General features: G+C 36.9%; 1 protein-coding gene across 1 annotated transcript; it reads right to left on the reverse strand.

The window, feature by feature from the left end:
* Positions 1–1,631: 1,631 nt before the first annotated feature.
* LOC139712039 (alpha-2,8-sialyltransferase 8B-like) lies at positions 1,632–8,038 on the reverse strand. The gene is made up of 2 exons (XM_071623879.1): positions 7,506–8,038; positions 1,632–1,926 (listed from the first exon to the last, which is right to left on the reverse strand). Exons 1-2 carry the CDS (start codon positions 8,036–8,038, stop codon positions 1,632–1,634), a joined length of 828 nt encoding a protein of 275 aa, XP_071479980.1.
* Positions 8,039–22,316: the final 14,278 nt, after the last annotated feature.

Here is a 22,316-nt window from a genome sequence, read left to right on the forward strand (position 1 = left end):
AGTTGTCAGGTATTTAACAAATTCAAACTATAGATCACCTAGTACTCCTTTGTTTTTGCAGCTACATATTTTGCCGTTTGATGAAATGGTTTCTCTTCAATGCTTAATATTTATGTTTAATGTCGATCTCCTCAAAATACATTTTTGTCTGATGTGTTCGTGGAAAATTCTTCAATCCATCGTTATAATACTCGCCAGAGTAACCTCATCCATCAGCCATATGCAAGAACACAAACTACCTTAAATCATTCAGAATAGTCTGTGTTAAAGAGTGGAATAAGTTGCCCCGTAATATAATTAATTCCACTGCACTGTCTCGATTCAAAATCTTGCGTAAAAGACATCTTTTCGACAGAATGAAATAGGTACATGAATGTAGAAAATGAGATGAGGTAGCCATGTGTGAAGTGTGCATGCGTGTGTGTATGCGTGAGTATGTGTGAGTGTGTGTGTGTTGTGTTGTGTATGGGGGAGGTGGTATACGTGTACTTGCCTGCATTTATTATGTTGTATAATTTGTACATATTATGTTATACTCCATGTAAATATTATGTTACACCTTGCCATATACTGTAGTGTATTGTGTAAAAGCGCCCCGACCACAAGCTGTGCTTCACTGGGGTCCCAAACCTATCATTCTGAATTTTTGCAGTTATGTCTTGCACTTTTGTTATGTTTGATTTAGTTTGAATAAACTGAACTGAACTGAACTGAACTGAACTGAGCTGATACAATTAACATTGTTCATCAGAATTGACAAGACTGTATGATGATTATCATCATGATTTTGTATCACGAAATCGAACGGTGTCTTTATTTTCATCATAATCCATTAATAAATTTTCGTTGTAAATGATTGTTCACGAAAAAAAAAAAAAGCACGAACCAAAAAAATGAAATTCAATCAAATGAAATTCAATCCTACTACGAGAGCTCTTTACAATTTCAAAAAGCATGAGGGAAAACACATTATTTCTGTGGCATGGTAATGCATCTTTGATTATAATTTTAGGATTGTCTTGCAAAGTTCAATACGGTGTACTAGAATATTATTCCTTGTATAAGACTTTTGTTGCTAATGTTTTAAAAGGTGTTTATATCTTTTGGGTTGCAGACTTGCAGAGAGCTGCATTAGATTATCTGTGATTGCTGACTAATGTCTCAATTCAAAATTAGTGATATATCACTAAAGATCGAACGTTTCTGATTGTTCTGCAAATTGGCAAATATAGACCTTCAGCTTAATGTATCTATAAACCGGTTTTATCAAATCTTTCTCCTGTAAAAGATAAGGAGCTTATATTGTGCCACACGTAAAGGTGCAAATTTAAGCACATTTTTATTAGAGTGTGACTGTCAATCCATGCAGCACATTAAGAGAATATTCTTCTTTTTTTTTTCCTTTGAGGGAGAGAGAAAGAATGTGTGTGTGTGTGTGATGTAAAGATTTCAAGTTTCTATAATGTGATGACAAAGTGTTCCTTTTCCTTTTCTTCTGAGTGCATTATGTAAATGTATCATATATCGCATGTTATTTTGGATTCAATTGATGTTTTTATGGTGTCTGTATGTTTGTACAAATGTGTTTGTGTGAATGTGTAAGCTTCTTATGTTAAGCTTCTTTTGTAAATTCAGATATCTAGCTGACTGCGGTAGTCGTGCTTGTCCCACTTTCCCGCGCAATCGTTGATGATCCGCAAATAGCCGTCGTCTTCCAGCGACTGCCACACCTCGAACTCCTCGCTGAATGAGTGACGAGTCTTTGAGTAGTTAAGGGGTATGTCGTCATAGTAATGATAGCGAAGTGTTCGATTTCTCGGATCGACGTAGCGCGGGTAGAATCCGAACATCGTTATTCGTCGGCAAAATGTGTTAGCTGCAAGATAAACTGCCGCGCCAGTCGTTGCAAGTCTGACTCCAAGCCATCTATGTTATAGAATAACCACGACAGTGAGAAGAATAGAAAGGTAAGTCATTGATTACCAGTACTATTACAATTACAAGTAATATTATCAATGTTGTTATAGCCCAATATCCAGTACTTTATATTGGCAGCAAAAAACAAACAAACAAACAAACAAACAAACAAACGAGAGAGAGGGGGGAGAGAGAGAGAGATAGGGAGAGAGGAAAAACGGGGGTATTACGAATACTACTGTGTTTTTGTCACCAAGGAGATTTTCTCATTCCATTAGTCACTGAAACATCGGGTTCATTACTCTTTAAAACGCCCAAAACTGCCCGTCCGCTTGTTTGTTTGTTTGTTTGTTTGTTTCCTTTTCATTTAATTTTACATATCATACATCATATACTCTTTATGCACCAAGAAAAACAGGCCCACGAGCTATACGGCTCAGGAGGACTGGTGTATATATAGGTGATTAACGCCCTCGAGCTCGACCATACATCACGGACTTAATAATTTACGTATTCATGTGTCGAGTTCGTCGATGTGGTATTAAACGAATAGTTTAATCTAAAGAGGTGTAAAGCTATCACCATGAAATCCTTACTTTTACTCACTTTGGTTATGCTAACACGTTTTATTATTGATATTGATATTTATTATCATTCTTATACTTTTTTATGTTAATGTTATTATTACTTTCCTCAGATTGTTTTTATTGTTATTATTACTATTATTATAATTATCATGATTATTGTTGTTATTATTATTATGATTAACATTATATTCACTATCATTGTAATTATTGTTTTGTTAAGTACTGTAAACATTTCGTAGACGAATTAACTAAATTCGTTACGAAATAGGCCAGGCGACAATTGGCGCGCCATACAAACTATTACGGTCTTTGTCTATAGTTTAAACCATGGACAAAGATTACATGTACCACGTTCGAGAATTCGGGCCGTTGTATTTTCGTCGGCCTTATGCCAAAAGGTCCATAACACTATAGACTTTGTACACTGTTAGTGCCCTTTTAGCATAAGGCCAACATTATAGAGCTTGATGATCACAACCATATATTTCGAAATGTAACAAAGAAAGAAACAACCCATGGCCGGCGCAGCCGTGTGGGCCGTGGGGGCTCGGGCCCCCACTATATTGACAACTAGGCCCTATTTCACTTTCGTTACCTCAGCAACTAACAGGCCCGTTCACACACAACGAAAATCGAAATTCAATCGCGATCCAAATTTCGATTTTTTTTTTCGACCGTTCATACACAGGGAAACAGTCAGTCGTCACGCCGTATGCAAATTAGGCATAATGAGGTTCCGTGTGCCAGTGTTTACTCGATGCGCATGACCGTCTCGCGAATTTGAGGTTTCACGGGATTTTGCGAGACTCTGTGCAAGCTCCAATACAGTTGCCATGCAGTTAGCGCTAGTGTATACGATTTCGACATGGTGGGGTAAGTCCAATTACCCGTTTCGTACTCTTCATTTTGATATAAAATTTGTCCATACTTAAAAATATTTTCAACGTTTAATCTCTCGTTAAATTTACCTTATATTTTGCTCGTAGTTTTGATGTATTCGAAACATAAACCTCTATTTTGCTGGATCCTGGCTGGTATAAAACTTTTCATACTCTAATTTTTTTTTTTTATTCGGCAGAGGAAGCATGTACCGATACTTGTTTTAAAAATCGAAAAGATGCAATATCTGTAAGTTACTTAAAAATTCGTTCAAAAACTGACTAAAAAGAGACTTGCACCGGAAGTTGCGATCGCCGAAGTCAAGATTTTTCCTACATATGGCGCGAAGCTTGGCGTGTCCTTGAAAGTATTTTCTCACGACGTCAAGAATGTGTAGTCCTATACGACGCAAATTTTTATAATAATAACAACAATAATAATGATAATAACAATAATAATAATAATAATAATAATATAATAAGAATAATAAAAACATGTGGCATGATTAATAGCTCATCTTGATATTAACATTCATGCAAACCACCAGTAGTCCCCAGTTGCAGTTCCAAGTTCCAGTTTAAAGAAAAAATGCAATTAAAATAGAGAATAAAACGGATAATTCATAATCTAGCGGACATATCATCAAAACCAGAAATATAATTTGAAGGAGTGAGAATGTCCAAGAAAAAAAAAAAAACAGACACAAGATTATTTTATTTTTTAAACTGTAATTTGCAAGACAACTTGATGTAAACTAGACATGAAAAGAAAATCACAATGGAACATTTCAGAAAAGAAAAGGCATGAGAAACATCGTAACACAAATATTAGTATATGGGACTAAACCCAAGTGTTTTTTTTTTTAACGTGTGAAATTGCTGACGTGCTCGTATCTGCAAGTAGTCAAACAAATGACAAATCCATACGAACAGAATGTGGCGATAACGAATCCTTAAATAATTATCTACTAAATTATGACAGAATATGACAGGACAAACCTATCATATACACGTTTAAGCCGAGTTTCAGTCTTCAAGACCCGACATAGGAAGTAAAAAAAAAAAAACACAGTAGCAGACGATGTGATGACGTCATGCGACCGTCGTTTCTGACCAATCACGATCCAGCATTGTACGAAGGCGCTAATGGACGATTTAAAACGAAGAGCGATGTGACATACTGTTGTAATTTGCTGGATCCCATGAGGTATAAAAGAAAGAGTGACTTGATTTTTCCATATTTTGAAAATAAGATAATCAAGTATCCTACTTAAGGGCGGACGTCCACGTGGGCGCGGACAAGCCCCGGAAGGGTTGCGGAAGCAAATTTTGTCATTTCGGCATCCTGTCCGCGACAGACGCGGAATAACTTTGTGAATCGGTTCGTCCTGGGGCATTCCTAGGACTGTCCGCGGACTGTCCGCGGACTGACTGCGGACATTCCTAGGAATCACTCCGGAAGAGCGCGAAATACTTCGGATGGCTCGGAATGTGCTAATCGTAGCCGGGTGTAATCTAGGATTACACAAGGAATGAACGCGGACAATCAGGATGCCTTCCGGACAACATAAGTTAGGCATGCGGACAAACTGCTGACAACACCAGGAAAATGGAAAGGTATAAATTTGGCACTGACTTTGAATTTTCCTCATTTGACTGCTAGCCGTACAACACAAGGCACCTTTGAACAGTTTGCCTCTATAAAAAGAAACATCTTATGTTTATGAAAGTAGACCTCCAGATAGTTTTCATATTTTATATTTCAACAACTACAAATTTGTCATACTGAGGACAAAGTTTCAGAATTTATGTTCAATAAATAGAAAAAATTGGTTATATTATAAATTCAAAATGAAAAAAAATAAGAAGTCAACAAAAAATAAATACACTTTGTATGAAATATTCTAACGAAGATTATACGGCTGGAAAAGAGAAAATATTATATGATTCACTTATTCAAATATATAAATATGATATAGAGAATACATTGAAGGTGTTGAAGCAGGCTATGAATATATCAAAAAAGAAATGAAATATTACAAAAATAAGACATAGTAATAAAATTTTTGAGGATCCCAACGATAAAGCTAATATTTTTAACTGTCATTTTTCAATGATTGGAGAGAATTTGGCAGAAAAAATACCACAGTCAAATATACATTTTCTAAATTCTTAGATCAATCCATTTCCGTTTCTATTTTCTTTGTCCCAACAACAAAATATGAAATAATAGATATTGTTACTGCAATGAATAACAAGCGAAGTCCCGGTTATGATGATATCAGTAATTTTATTTTAAAGGGAATTATATCTTCAATTGCTAACCCACTTTCATATATTTTCAATAAATCCATATCAAATGGTGGTTTTCCTGATTTTATGAAAATAACTATTACCTTCTCCTTTGCCTTCTGCGACCGGGAACTCCTTAAATTTACCTGTTCTTCATCACTTATAGACAAAAGGTGTGGTTGTGATGGGGATATTTGCATGGGGGCCTCGCCTCCCTTCTTGCTCTTTTTGCGTTTCATTGGCATGACGCTCGCAAGACGTAACAACACTTTCGTGTCTTGATCACAAAATGTCCGCATCGGTTCCGGACACTGGCATAATAAATCCGCATCGGCTCCGCGCTGACATCGTCAGGACATCGTCAGGACATGTCGCCGAAGGTGTCAGGAAGTTCATTTCCGCGTCCAAATTTTGGTCTCGATCAAAACTTGGACGCGGAAAATTTTCTCTCTCCCGAAGGTGCGGAAACGCCCGGACATGTTTAGGACAGTGAGCGGACACGTTCAGGAACGTGCGGACAGGTTCCCGAAGGAGTGCGGAATACCAAATTTGCATTCCGGGGCTTGTCCGCGTCTTGTCCGCGCCCTAGTGGACGCCTGGTCTTATTTAGTTTGAAAGAGATGCAAGGTGGTTAAGAACGTATTTGACCCACTTCTTTCGGATTTAAATTTTATATTTTCAACGCGTGAGATTACTCGTATTGTTACCCTAATTCCCTTTACAGTATTGTCAAATCATTGTCATTAAATAAGACCTTGAGCTTTCTTCTTTCATTTAATGTAAAATTGAGCTGTAAATGTTATGCTGGGGCTGGACAACGATAGTTTAAAAAGAACACTGCACAGCTAATTATGTATTCATGACCGCTCCGAGCGTGCATACGTCCTCCGCGCTCTGTGCGAGATTCGCACGCCGTCACGATCGCACTTCACAGCAAGGAAAGAACGATCAGTGGCCAAATTGCGCATGCGCGAAACTTGCATGACCGAAGACTGACCCCACGGTCCCAATAATGTTGACGTTCACGCGCTACGAACGATGGGATTAAAAATACCGATTTCCGAATCTCGATCGCGCTCACACACACGACGCTTGGCAAAATAATCGCTAATAGTGCGAGTTGGATCGCGATTAGGAACGCGAAAATTAGTGAGATTTTTCTGTCCACACAGGAAAAGATTTCGAAATTTTGATCGCGATAAGAAAATCGATTTTTAAATCTCACTTTTTCCCTTGTGTGTAAACGGGCCTATTGTAATGTATCACTATTGTAATTTTTTTCTATTATCGTTGCTTTCTCTGTACAATTGTACGCATTGTTTCTTTCACTCAAGACAGTGAGATTTATGTTTGTATTTTGTGGAAAAATTGAATGAATTTAAAAACTTGAACTTGAACTTGAACTTGAAATTTTTGTGCACCATGCAAAGGAATACATAAGGTGTCATCACTTTGGGCCCCCACACTTTTTTCAACCTGGAAGTACGCAAGTGGCACTAAAATAGAAATAGATAGAGATCTTGAAGTATATGGCGGCAGTACGGTTTTGTTTTGTTTTTCTCTGAAGACCTTTTTTTTTCATAACACCCGGAAATGGGAGGGGAGAGAATGAGCTGAGGACCATTTTTATTTCTTCTTAGGACCCTTTTTTTGTTTTGTTTTTTTGCTTGTCAGCTGAAGAAACCCGGAAGTGGACGGGAAGAAGAGATGAGGCGACGTATTTTTTTTTTTGTCTTTGTTTTTGTTTTTGTTTTTGTTTTGTTTTTTTGCTTGTTAGCTCATGAAACCCGGAAGGGTTGAACCCACCAGAAAATGAACAAATGCTACGTACTCGTGTGCTGGTGGGAATGGACTCTCAGGACTGAAAGCAAAGAGAACTTGCAGGTTGTAATATTTCCTGTAGAACTCCAGTCCTTTCATGGCGAGCTCATTAATCCTCGATTCACCTTTAAAATACCACACGACAGTGTTATTAACACGCAATATGAGTTTCATCAAACTTTGGCATTTTTTCGGTATCCTCGTAAGTGGCTTCTTGGCGTACACATCCTGGGCGCAAAAAGACAGTGTATTGCTCTGCTCAAAGTTTATCGTAGTTAGATTTGTCTTCGAACCAACGTCATGAGCAAATTTCCCTCCCGCGGGCGCGAGGTTCATCCGCAGGACTAGATCTGCCCTATCGATGACGTCACCGCAATTGCTTTCCAACAGAATGCCGCTATTTCCGACGATGGAGCACGAATCCACTAGCGGGACAGTCCGGGTCTGCCCGCTCCGGGCCATGCCAACTTTAGACGAGGATTTCCTCATTGTCTTTGGCGGGATTCCATTGATGAATATCTGGATAGTCTTGTCACGAGTCATTCCCGACGTGATGTTATCCCTTTGAAAATGACGAGAACAGGTGGCGTAATAAAGCACAGTTGTATAATTGTAATATTACACGGTACTTATCCACTATTTGAATGTTCACTGAATGAAATATCTTTTCAAGTTTTATAAGTGTATACTACTTCTTACATATTTCATGTAAGGGTAGTGCATGACGTATGATATTTCATTATATATATATATATATATACACATATATATATGCCTCTGTGTGTGTGTGTGTGTGTGTGTGTGTGCCTTAGCATTTAATGTCCCACAGATGGAGGGAACCTAATAAAATTCCATTTCCAAATGACATCATGATCCCCAATTCATTATAGAATTGTAGATTTGTTATCATGTATGGAATGCTTCCCCTGAATTAGCAAAATAAACTCACTACAAATTGGGATGCAAACATTGATAAACCATGCTTTTTTTTTTTCTCTCTCTCTCTCTCTCTCTCTCTTTCTCTCCCTTGCTAAGTGAATAAGCCATTTCGTAATTAGCTAATGTACACGTTGGTATAAATGAATTTTCTTTTTCTCAGGAAGTAAGACGCTTCGCTTGTTTTCAGTGGGGCAGCGGCATAATGCATAGCGCTTGCCAGACGTAATAATTAATAGAATTCGTGTTCAAACAAAGAATAAACTTGCGGTTAGACAAGTTGACCAGAATAGTCCATCAGTCGACGTTTTACCACGCATTCATTCCATTGTTTTGTATTTAGTGCGATAACAGATTATTTCTTTACTATAGTTATTGCGAAATACCATTTTTTGCTGTCAGGTGGATGCGCTGGCAAGCACCTGTCACCAATTAAAAAAGGATCACATGAATAATCATCGCATCACAGATGCTTCTTTCCGTGAATTAAGAAAAAAAATTTTCATCCATTTTTTATAGGAGGTCGTAATGTTAATGAATTAAGTTGTTATTGCATTGGCAAATTGACACCACAAGGCCATTTCCTCATACTCTGGGGGAACTACGTGGGAACTCGTGCGTACGATGTTTGCACAGAAAGGAGTGCTTGCATGCATATACTACGTGTTACAAAAAGAAATCCTACTGTTGATCCTCATCGTTCAAAAACTATACATCAGATAACACTATTATTGATATGAGTAAAGCTGAATACTGTACAATTTAGTTTGAAGTGATTTGAATATGAAAGCATAATTCAGTTCTATTCTATTCATTTATCTTAATTATTTTATTCTTTTTGAATTTCTAAGTAAGGTTACAAATTTTCGTCAAATTTTAACCCTCTGTACAAAACTTGAAGTTTACACACTGGTGGACATGGATACCACCTGATCTGAACTCTACTTTAAGGCACATGAATGCTTTTTTAATTATTCATGATTGATTGCACTGGGCACTGCTAGTCTGAATTCATGGTAAAGGGTAAAATGCACGCACATAAAAGAAAAACAAACAAAATATATACACCTGTTTTTTATAGCCTTGCATGTGCACTACATGATATTTTCAGGAAGTATAAAGACTAGTTGTGATAGTGAAATTTCTCATGGATACGCAATAAAGCATACCAATCCCGGCCATTGTTTGGGACCATTAACAGGCTATGAACACACTCCCATATACACTTTGACCTCTGTGCAGAATTTGAATTTTGTACAGAGGGTAGAAGACAGAGCAAAATCTGATGCCTAACTTAAAAATAGATGTTTAATTCAATCAATCTGATTTATGCTATTATCTTTATATTACCTCCACAAAATTGTACACTATTCAGCTATTGTTCATGATATCTATGTCAGTTTTATCTGATATATATAGTTTTTGAAATTTTACGGATCAAAAGTGGGAAATATTGTTTGTAACACCTAGTAGTTGTGTTGAGGAACATTGATTTTTGGGGGGGGGGACTTTTTTTTTTTTTTTTTTTTTTTTTTTTGGGGGGGGGGGGGAGGTCATGACTTGAATGATACAGATTCAAGCAACAGGTTAGATTGACATTCAAGGTAATCTGACCTATAGGCCGTGACTTCACAGCCTAAACAGTGGCCTTATCGATCAGAGTTTGCACTAATAAATGAGAAAGAAAAATTTACCTGACAGCTAAAGATGAATGACAAGCAGTAATAGAGCAAATATTGGTGCACGTTACGAGACCGACACCCACGAGTCATACAGCCCACAAGTCACACAGCCCACTAGTTATACAGCCCACGAGTTCGACACTGAGTAAATAAAGCCCACGAGTTCGACATCAAGGAAAATAAGCCCACTAGTTATACAGCCCATGAGTTCGACACTACACACAAAAGGCTCACGAGACCGACACTATGCAAACAAAGCCCACGAGACCGACACTACGCTTAAAAGGCTCACGAGACCGACACTAAGAAAACAAAGCTCACGAGACCGACACTAGGCAAAAGAGGCTCATGAGACCGACACTAGGCAAAGAAGGCCCACAAGACCGACGGGACTAACAGTGCCACCTATAGATCAATTAATTGTATAGGGTGTCGAGATAATGGCATAAGGAAGATATGAGAGATGGAAAAGAAGAGTTGCTAGGGGATTACCCCGTCATTTGCCCTCCCCGCTCCCTGAACTGTTCAAGATTTTTTATTGTGTTTGCGTGTATCAGTATTCGTGAAAACACAAAACATATATATCTGTATAAAAAAATAAAATAGAATAATGTGGACATTCAGATTAACCAACTAGAATAATGCCCAGGTGTGAAATGAAGTTTACAAGAAAATATTTCACAGAATGGTCAATGTTACAGTGCACAATTGCTTTACATGATATGGAAGGGGAATAGTCATATGATAATATAATCATCTATTAAGGTAGCTTTAAGGATTAAGAAAAAGAACATTCTATTTCATGAAAAATGTACCGTTTTGAGGAGAATAATTTTACAAATACAATAAGCAACAAATCGAGGTGAATCGCTGAGATATAAAACGTTTTTATCGTTTAAAATATCAAACATTATAGTTACAGGAAAAAATACGAATTGAATTCTTAGCAGGCGGGTATAAGCAGGAGGATAGGACATTTAATAAGGAATACTTAACTAGTGAGGCGAGTAAGAAAGGGGCGAAAGAAAAAACTTATATCCTGTCCACCGTCTATCTAGAAATTGGGAGAGCCTATTAAAATGGCACGATGACATCTATAATCAAACCATACATCGTTCTTTTCCTCTATCATTTTTCCATACATTTTTTTTTGGGGGGGGGGTCCCCATAAAGAGGATGTTGTCCCCATAAAGAGGACAATACTTTAAAAAAAAAAGATAAATGGGAAACAATATCGCTTCCCGTAGCGTGACAGAACTGCCCACTAAAGGCCATACGTGTAGAAATACATAGTTACGTGATGTCGTTGATATGTAAATGGTGCTGTTCAATCAGTTACAATCTCTCGCTCGATAGCGTGACGAAATTGCACCCGCCAGTATGTAATTTTTCCGCTTCATGGAACACCCTGTACAGGAAATTGACATGTAGATGGCGCTGTTCATCATGTCGGTCTCGTGAGCTTTCTTTGCCTTATGTCGGTCTCGTGGGCTTTGTTTGTCTAGTGTCGGTCTCGTGAGCCTTCTTTGCCTAGTGTCGGTCTCGTGACCCTTCTTTGCCTAGTGTCGGTCTCATGAGCCTCTTTTGCGTACTGTCGGTCTCGTGAGCCTTTATTGTGTAGTGTCGGTCTCGTGAACCTTTTGTGCGTAGTGTCGAACTCATGGGCTGTATGACTCGTGAGCAGTATAACTCATGGGCTGTATGACTCATGGACCTATTTTTGATGTCGGTCTCGTGGACCGTATGACTCGTGGGTGTCGGACTCGTGGGATGACCCCGCAAATATAGTCACGAATCATTTGGAAAGGACAATGCTTGACCCCAGGTGGTCTTTTCCTATATGCATAAATAAAGTATCCATGCATGGCTTATTACGGTTACTTAGGAACTTCACGTTAATGCACTGTATAACCTTTAGGTAGGAAATCATCTTCATTTATTGATATCGTTTTTCCCATGCAGGCCCTCATATGAACTTTTTTTTCTAGTATTTTTGTTGTTGTTGTTGTTGTTCTTTGGGGCACTGGAGAGGAAGGAGTGCTGCAATGTGTAGTTGAAATAATTCAAAACTCAAATGGCTGAGATCTTACCGTGCTATAATAAACTTGTTCGGTTTGGGTGACTTTTTTGTCGTCGGTACGTCCTTGTGGAGAACAGCTGTGTCAATACAGGACAGAAAACACAGGTGAAAAGAAAGCATTCATGCAGTTTTTCCATTATGAGATAATTTTTTGATGAAATAAACTGTGATATCCACATTGTAAAAAGATGTAAAATTACAGCAAAGTTCACGGCAGCAGAATAGGCAGAAAATTTAAAAATATATAGTGTAAAGTCAATAATTAAGAACCGTCATAACCGGGGGGCCAAAAGCTAAAAACAGAGGTCGAGTTGCACTCTCTCTACAAACTAAGTAGACCATGCTTATTTTCAAGTTTTTATTGTAACAAACAACATTCCACTGGTCTACCTCAAAAAATTTGTTGCGAAAGCCTCCAAATCCAAGATGGCGTCCAAGATGGCCGCCATATTTACTGAATTTGTTATTTGAAAGATAGAATTTGATTGAAAGATCAGATTTCAACAAATGTGATGTCATATGAAAGAGAATAAAATTTTCTACAAGTTGATACCATTTTTGTGGGTTATTGTGATAAGTGGATTGAGATTTTAAGGAAAAAACACTCATTTTTTGATATTTTTCTGAAAAAGGGAAAATCATGAAAATGCTTGATTCAGCATAAATCAGAGAAAGACTGAAGGATTATCTTAAAACGTTTCAAGAATTTTGTTTGACATATCATTAATATTTGGAGAAAATTAGGGGTCAGTACCGTTTTTGGTTCAGGAGTTATAATGTCTCAAACTTGAAAACTCACTATGTAAAAATGGCCACTTTAGTTGTGACAATACCTTGTTGGTCGTAAAAAGAGCCTCCGCGCACCAAGACTACTACACGCACCACTGACACTGGCGCTTGTAGCAGTGCCAGTGGTGCGTGTAGTAGTCTTGGCAAACGCAGACATTTTCTTTGACAAACAAGGGTTTGTGCCTGCAAACTAACTTTTCATACCAAGTGGTAGCTCAGGTGACGCTGATTGCTATTATTTCAAAGTAGATTGTTCTGAAGCAGATGAGATGAAGCAAAAATATCTTTCAAATAGAGGTAGAAGCTTGAAACAACCTTGCTATAGAAAGTTTAAAACAAAATCTGGATCAATCACTCAAAAAATTCAAGATTGCAGGCCATCAAAGCTGACATAGTGTATAAAATTGCGCCAAAGTAAATGTATTATTTCGTTTTTGATACAATTTTGTCTGTTGCGCTATCTTAAACCGTCTTAGGTTTTTATGGACACATTTTTAGAACCAGTGATATTCTACTCTCCGAAAAAGAAAAAAAAAAAACAAATCGAGTGGAAGTTTTTGCTTTTGATGTGAGGAGTGAATAACAAGAAAACGGTGAATTTAGAGTGAAATTGGAGTGACTTTTAGTGAAAATGTTCATTTTCACTCATTTTAGAGTGACCTTAATAGGCAGGGCTCCACACTAACTTTTATTTTTGGTGGCCCAAAGGCAAATATCCGATCTTTTTTGGTGGCCCGATCAGGCCACCTATGTTCTTCATTTCTGACATTTTGGTGGCCCGACGTGCGTTTTTGGTGGCCCCGGGCCACCGGACCACCGTTAGTGTCGAGACCTGCCTTAGGGATCACTTGTCACTCTTCGAGTGATCCCCGAGGTCACTCTAAAATGAATGAAAATGAACATTTTCACTCTCGAGTGATCCTGATATCTAATATGGACAAGCATCTACCAAGGGCATAAGCTCAGATCAATTGTGACACTATAACCCACATGAAATCAGCCTAAAAACAATGTAAGAAAAATCTGGTAACAGAAAATACAGTTTCAGCATGCATTTTTGGAAATGTGAATATACAGCACGAATAATCAATTTGGACAATTTTATTCGAACAATATACTGAAAAGTAATTTCGCACAACACATTTCGCACAACAAAGTTGAGAAATTGCCGCCATGTCGGATTTTTTTAATTTTTTTTTTTTTTTTTTTGGGGGGGGGGGGGTTCGGATCAGAAGGGCTTTCAAGGGCATCTACGGATCAGACATTATTACACATATACCATCATCATTCAGGCGTTTCTACAACAGCAGAGTAACATACAAGTAAAAAAGCATATCTTTGATACAGAAGCATTTCTTTTTTATCAAAGATTGGGCCTTACCCTAACACTGGAATGAGCTCCACCCCCCCCCCCCCCAAAAAAAAAAGACCCTCAATATGGTTTACACTAGCACAATATCGTTCGGATGTATAGGAACATGTAATAGACAGCAATATAAGAAGATTTAAAAAATATATCAAATTATAAGTTATAAGTTGAGATTTAACTTTGACGCGACACACTAAAGGTATTCTACCATTAAAGCCTAAAACATACGGAGATATCACCATTGCTTTTCAAGAAACCATAGCCATAACTGTTGACAATTTAGTATATAAAAAAACATTCTTATCAGATCTATTTAGTATATCTAACAATATTTAGCATTAATTATACTGATTTCAGTTTGTACATTAGTTGTTCTATCCCTAACTCACAGTTTAGAACTAGTTTGAGGAATTAAGTAAAGCTGGGTTTTTGTTTTACGTGCACTAATGGTAAATAATGCCTTGAACGACAACCTCGATTAATTACCGCCATCTTGAATTTTGTGTGGATACTATTTTTATCGCTAAATATTACACATTGGCAAAATTTGTGCCAAATTCCAAGCTCCTATCTCTTTTTGGAAAATACTTTCTGTTCAATTTTATCTGCCTCAGAACAATCTACTATGATGAAATGCTACAGTAATAGCGATCAGCGTCACCTACCACTTGGCATGAAAAGTTAGTTTGCAGGTACTTGCAAGTCACTAGACCGTTACAGTATTACATGTGACCATGTAAACACATTGTATGCAAAATTTATAATGCATAAATGTAATTTTTTCAAGTTTTAGACGTTAACTTATCAATAGTGTATGATATTGCCTGTAATTCCAGAAATATGAATTATGTCTCAATCTCAGTAAATCTCAATCTTAATCGCAGGTTTCAAAATAATTCTTCAGTTCTTCTTTGATAAATACTAAATCATGCATTTTCACATTTCTTCCTTTATTCAAAACAATATAAAAATATGGATTCCCCCCCCCCCAATCTATCACAATACACAGCTAAAGTGGAATCAACTTTTAGGAAGTTTTACTCTCCTTCATATGACATCAAATGTGTTGCAATCCAATGTCTCTATCAAATTTTATGTTTGAAATGTTAATTTCAATAAAAATGGCGGCCCTATTGGACCGCATCTGTACTTCGGAGGTTTTTGCAACAAATCTATTGAGGTGTACTTACGGAACATTGCTTAGTATGCTTAATATTATGTATGGTCTTGTTTATAGAGAGAGTGGAACTCGAAAAGTAAGCACGATCTTGGATTTGACCCTCTGTGACGTCTTTGGGAACAGATGCGTGTAAATGCATATTATGTAAAATGGGATTTCAAGTTTGAGACATTATAACTCCTGAACCAAATACAATACTGACCTCTAATTTTCTCCAAATATTGATTATATGGGAAAGATGTTAATTTCTGCATGGTTTTCATAAACATTTTTAATTTCATTTTTTTAACTTTTTAGAGAAATATTCATGGTGCATTCTGAAAAAAATGTCTCCGTAAAAACCTAAGATGGTTTGAAATAGCATTAAAATGTTCAGAATATATAAAAACCATATAAATAGACAGCAAAACAGACAAAATTGTATCAAAATCGAAATGATACATTTACTTTGGCGCAATACACTATGCCAGCTTTGATGGCCTGCAATCTTGAATTTTTTTGAGTGATTGATCCAGATTTTGTTTTAAACTTTCTATAGCAAGGTTGTTTCAAGCTTCTACCTCTATTTGAAAGATATTTTTGCTTCATCTCATCTGCTTCAAAACAATCTACTTTGAAATAATAGCAATCAGCGTCACCTGAGCTACCACTTGATATGAAAAGTTAGTTTGCAGGCACAAACCCTTGTTTGTCAAAGAAAATGTCTGCGTTTGCCAAGACTACTACACGCACCACTGGCACTGCTACAAGCGCCAGTGTCAGTGGTGCGTGTAGTAGTCTTGGTGCGCGCAGGCTCTTTTTACGACCAACAAGGTATTGTCACAACTAAAGTGGCCATTTTTACATAGTGAGTTTTCAAGTTTGAGACATTATAACTCCTGAACCGAAATCGGTACTGACCCTTAATTTTCTCCAAATATTAATGATATGTCAAACAAAATTCTTGAAACGTTTTAAGATAATCCTTCAGTCTTTCTCTGATTTATGCTGAATCAAGCATTTTCATGATTTTCCCTTTTTCAGAAAAATATCAAAAAATGAGTGTTTTTTCCTTAAAATCTCAATCCACTTATCACAATAACCCACAAAAATGGTATCAACTTGTAGAAAATTTTATTCTCTTTCATATGACATCACATTTGTTGAAATCTGATCTTTCAATCAAATTCTATCTTTCAAATAACAAATTCAGTAAATATGGCGGCCATCTTGGACGCCATCTTGGATTTGGAGGCTTTCGCAACAAATTTTTTGAGGTAGACCAGTGGAATGTTGTTTGTTACAATAAAAACTTGAAAATAAGCATGGTCTACTTAGTTTGTAGAGAGAGTGCGACTCACTCGTTAAATAAGCGACTTTTTGGGGTTTGGCCCTCCGGTTATCATTCAGATTATAAGTTGCTATATGAAATATTGACTAGCAGAAATATATTATTAACATAAAAAACATATTTCAGTAGAAAACGTATTTAGGTTATATCTTGTTAAGGCGATCATTTTGTTGTATTTGAATATCTATTCTCCGAGGTGAATGACTTTCAGAAAATACCGGTATAAGTTTTCAGCTTGCAAGGACCGTACTTGAGCTCTTAAAGAGAAATCCCAGTCCAAAAATAAGTTAGTTCGATGAAAAAAGAGTATAGAATCTTACAAGTTCATCAGTAAAAATTTGACTGAAATCGGATGAAAAAAAAAAAGGACGTAATGAAATTTTGAAGTTTTGCAAATTTCTGCAAAACAGTTCTTGTACTGTGGATATGAATATGCAAATGAATGAGCTGACCATGTCATAACCTCACAATTTTCCATTAATCGTGTTAAAAAAACCCGAAAATTCATTGTTTCTGTCGTTGAAGTCTAAAATATAATGTTATTTCTGTTTGAATAACTTCAGAATAGTGAACAGTTAACTATATCAGGATTTTCTCGTCGGGCATAACTGCGTTTGAATAAAAAAAATGGATGTTTCAACATCTAGACCTATATATGGCAAGTTTTGAAAGATGACATGCTCACTTTGTCATTTGCATATTCATATTTACCGTTCAAGAACTGTTTCCTCAAAAGTTGGTGAAAAATCAAAATGTCATTACTTCCTAATTCTCCCCCGATTTCTATCAAAATGTTCCCTTGAACTCGAAATTATACTCTTTCTTATCAGACTAACATCTAAAGATTATTTGGACTGGATTTTCCCTTTAAGAAAATACCGCTGCATGTTCCAATTGTCAGCTTGTCAAGGACCGTACTTGAGATTTTGAAAGCTAACCGTACCGAACCCTACTGAACTTTACCGTACAGAGCCGGATTGGGTGCTGCGTTCTTCCAACCTGTCTGGTTTGAACCCTCTGTTTGGAAAGTTCAGAAAGTAAAGAAAGTTGATTATTTGATGGTTCGTGAGAGGAGACGGAAATAAATTACATCAGCATCAGATCATTTTGGTTACAAGGAAACATTTATAGTCTTCACCTCAGCAGAGCAAACACCAAGTTCTTTAACTTGGTTAATACGTTATGATTTTAGGACCATTTTTGTCAACGCTTGCACTTTTCAAAATGTGAAAATTTTGCACTTTCAGAAATATCGAAACCAGCGACAATTCGGCTATCCATAGAACCAGTAGTGTTCATAATGTGTGGGATGTGATGCGGACGGTGTGATTGTCATTGTCCGTTACCATTGCGAATGAGACCACCTGATGGGCTGATTGAGATGCTTTTTTTTTTTTTAGCTGGAAATACCAAGGTTTTTTTCAAAGGCAATATCGGCAGTGACGCGAGTTCATGATTAGTTTAGGAATTAAGCCCTTACTTTGTGTACACTGATAATTAAATGCAGTGAGAACTGAAAATATTGATGTGTCGGTTTATGATTAAATTAATTTATAATCTTCATTGTGATTGCTTTTCTTTGTAGTCTTCATCCTCTGAACATAATTAGGTCAGACAGCTCAGATTGGGAATTTTTAAAAATCGGTCACCAACATTCTTAAATCGTGTCTTTAAATTTTCTTTTAACTGCTTGGAGACGCTGTAATTTCACAATACATGTCTCAGAGTCGTAGGCAAGCTAGACATCTCTGCAAAGTATATAGCAAAATGTACAGTCCCGAACAAGTTTTAATCCCGGTGAGATACTGAGTACCCGATAATTCGTTCATAAACCGACACAGCAATATTCTCAGTTCTTACTGTATTAATTAATGTAAACTTAATTAGTACGGACTTTAATCCTACACCACTCATGAACCACGTCACAGCCAATCATGCTTTTGAATAAACATCGCTATTTTCAAGCTAAATTTAGCATCTTAATGAGCCCAACAGGTGGTCTCATTCACAATACTAGCAGACAATAACAATCACAATCACACCGTCCGCCCCACATTCCTCACATTGTTAACGCTACTGGTTCTTTTGCAAGCCGAATTGGCGCTGGTTTCGGTATCTCCGAAAGTGCAAAATGTTCACATGTTGAAAAGTGCAAGCGTTGACAAAAATGGTCCCCAAATCCTAACGTATTGACCAAATCATAGAACGTGGTGCCATTCTTTTGGAAAACAGGCCCTTCCAACAGTATGCAAAATAATAACATATTTTCAACAATATTGGTGAAATTAAAGATCTTTTAGTGTTCCGTTCTTTGTGGGCCACGTTGTATAAGCATTGCCATGTTAAAACAAGAAAAAGGCAGACAATCAACAGTTTTCTCAGATGCTACCTTTGGTAACGTATCTGACATTTGGTTTTAAAATGAAAAAAAAATGACTCTACGTTTGGAAATGTTTCTAGAAAAAAAACGAGCTTTCAAAATCACCCATTGATCGTTTGTATTCCCAAGGGATTGAAGTTTTTGAATTAATGAAAAAATGAAAGAAATCATTGATGTTCAATTTGTGTCAATTGTACTAAGGTAGATGCAAACTTTTTCGGAGAATGGCCCATACTGCTTTTCAAGAGGGTTTTTGAAGGTATCGAAGTTTTTGAATTGATAAAAAATGAAAGAAATCTTTGATATTCAATGTGTGTCAATTGTACTACGGTAATTGCACACTTTTTCGGAGAATATCCATATATGCTTTTCAAAAGGGAACTGGACCCGCTCTGGATGCTAGCATTTTCTCTCTGTAACCATTATGACAAAGATCATTGATCTTCGAGTAGGATACAATTAGTGCAGATCTGCATACCAGTCTTTGTCAGTTTTTTTTTTACTCATTGATGTAGTCTAAGCTTTATCCCTTTCTATTGCAAGGCCTGTAGAAAACGTATTAAACTTTTAAAACACTATTCAGCAAATCGCAAGTGACATTAAATCCCTGATTTATTAGCAATCATTCGAATTAAACACGAGAAAGCCAATGAATTTCGGAAGGGATTGCTTGATTCGGTTAACAAAAGATTCCATATTTATCGCAGTTTATACTATATAAAACTTGGAATAAACGTCCTACAAATGAACTAAGTTCATGTCGTTTGCCACCTTTGTCGTGTCAATTCATTCTTGTAATCCCATTATTATCAACAAATACTTCCTTTTCTCCCAAAGGGAAAGGCCCGAATATGCTGAATGTTACGCACAACTACCCCGCGTAACCAATCCGCAGTCGGGAAGGATCATACGTTAAAAAGGGAGCCCAATAATCGAACACGATACCCAAACAATGTTTAGGTGCAGTGTGAAAGAATATGAATGTCTACAATTCCAAAACCGCAAGCGCCCTTCGCTATGGCCTTATGTAAGAACCAATGCCACTCGAAAACACATAACTAAAATGTATTCAGTTGATATACTCCGTAGAACAATTGAAGATATAATAGTTTGCCTACGGCAAAAAAAAAAAATAATAAGGACGAATCAGGATGAAAAAAAAAAAACATTAGCATGTTAACAACACATACACACTAAAATATTTATTTGATACAATGTATTTTCTAGCTAAAAGTCGTTTTCAGATGAAACCTCTTAGTCCTTATGAATATATAAGATTTTGTTACAATGATATCAATTCAGATACCACAGAATTGCGCTTTGATAGACAGATCAGTTTTATAATGCAATTGAGGGTATTTCTTAGGATTAGCTTTACATTTCTTTGATAGACCAACTGTGTTAGCTAGAATGGGTATTTGTTTTATTTAAAAGCAAATTCTACATATTACTTCATCTTCTTTTCCGTTACAAGCACATGCAGCGATGACAATTCTGATGCTTTCAATTTGCTTCAATTAAACTGCATTTTATTTGCATCCAACAGCTACTATACAGGTTTTAAAAAATAATGGTCATGAATTGTTCGAATATTATCAGCTAACACAGTCGTTCATTCATTTATTCATATTTCAGACAATCTATACGCAGTTCGTGATCGCCATAATTTATTATTCTATAATATAGGCGCCCGTTTATTTTATAGGCGGGCCAAAGAGGTGCTTCATACGCGCGTTGTATATCAACTCGGCCCATAACTGAGACCAGCCAGAACACGAAGCGCTCCAATAGTACAACACTGTACAATCCACAGGGACAACTCGGCCCCGCCATCAGAGCGAGACCGAGTTGTCCCCGAGTCCGAGTTAGCCTGACCCCGATCGGGTGAGTTCTGAGATGCGAACATTTTTAATTAATGTTTCGCATTTTTGGCGTTGCCTATAACGAATATCTTGTTATTACAGCGTTATTCTTAGGCATATGTGTACATTTTGGAGCGAAATTTTACAATTTTGCAGGCCTACCAGAACTATGTGTTGCCTTTAACCACATGATTTTGCTGTAAACTCTCATAACGTTTGCGCCAGGAGAGATTGGAGATTCTTTATTTTCTCCAGAAAATCTCTTCGCATTTTGTACATGCATTCATGAAAGGTACACCGACAAGGTAGAATTCCTGATCCTTTTTACACCTATCTCTTCCTCATCATTTTGTACCATTCTGAAGAAATGAAATATGCATTTGTAAACTACAGTGTGAAATAATAAGGAACAAAATCAGATTGTATCAAATGCGTTTGTTTGTTTGTTTGTTTGTTTTTTGATTTTTTTTTTTTTAATGGGCGCAAGTATAGTACAATCGTTGGTAACATGCATTATTCAACTTATCTTATGTGGTTTTCGCCCGGCGGGATTGTGATGATTTCTGGAATTATTCCGCCTATTAATATTTTACCAGTTTACGTATATGTTTACGCTGTTGGTACCTAGTGGGATTGTGATGATTGTTTATGAATAATAATGTCTATAAACTCTTATAACGTTTGAATAGGTTGAAGTTGTGTTCTTTATTTTTTTCCAGAAAATCTCTTCGCATTTTGTACATGAGTTCATGAAAGGTACACGACAAGGTAGAATTCCTGATCCTTTTTACACCTATCTCTTCCTCATCGTTTTGGACCATTCTGAAGAAGTGAAATACCATGGTATGTATTTGTAAACTACAGAGTGAAATAATAAGGAACAAAATCAGATTGTAGCAAATATTATTGTTTGCTACTTTTTTGAACATCGGCCCAAGTAGTGTGTCATGCAACTCATTTTACGCTGTGGCGCCCTGTGGGATGGCGATGATTTAATGAATTATTTCTGCTGCAATCTTTTACGTTGCGCATCAGAATACCTATAGGCCAATGTTTACTGACCATCAAAACATCTAGATGTTTGAACTAGAATTGAAAGGACAGCTTTGCTCTCACGTGAACAACTGTGCTTCATCGGCTGCTGCCAGTGTCGGCTTTCTCCAGCCATCTTTGGCATCCAGCAGAGCAGAGTCACCCCTCTTGACCACACACC

This window comes from Diadema antillarum, unplaced genomic scaffold (genome assembly GCF_040938485.1).
Source record: "Diadema antillarum isolate AM-2024a unplaced genomic scaffold, OU_Dant_1.0 seq00001752_RagTag, whole genome shotgun sequence".
In the NCBI taxonomy this organism is placed as follows: Eukaryota; Metazoa; Echinodermata; class Echinoidea; order Diadematoida; family Diadematidae; genus Diadema; species Diadema antillarum.

Bases quoted from the DNA above. Each gene is read 5' to 3' on its own strand.
- LOC139712039 (XM_071623879.1), bottom strand. From the start codon at position 8,038: ATGACTCGTGACAAGACTATCCAGATATTCATCAATGGAATCCCGCCA. The intron at 1,927-7,505 runs GTACGTAGCATT...TCTATAACATAG, and splicing joins CCATTCCCACCAGCACACGA to ATGGCTTGGAGTCAGACTTG.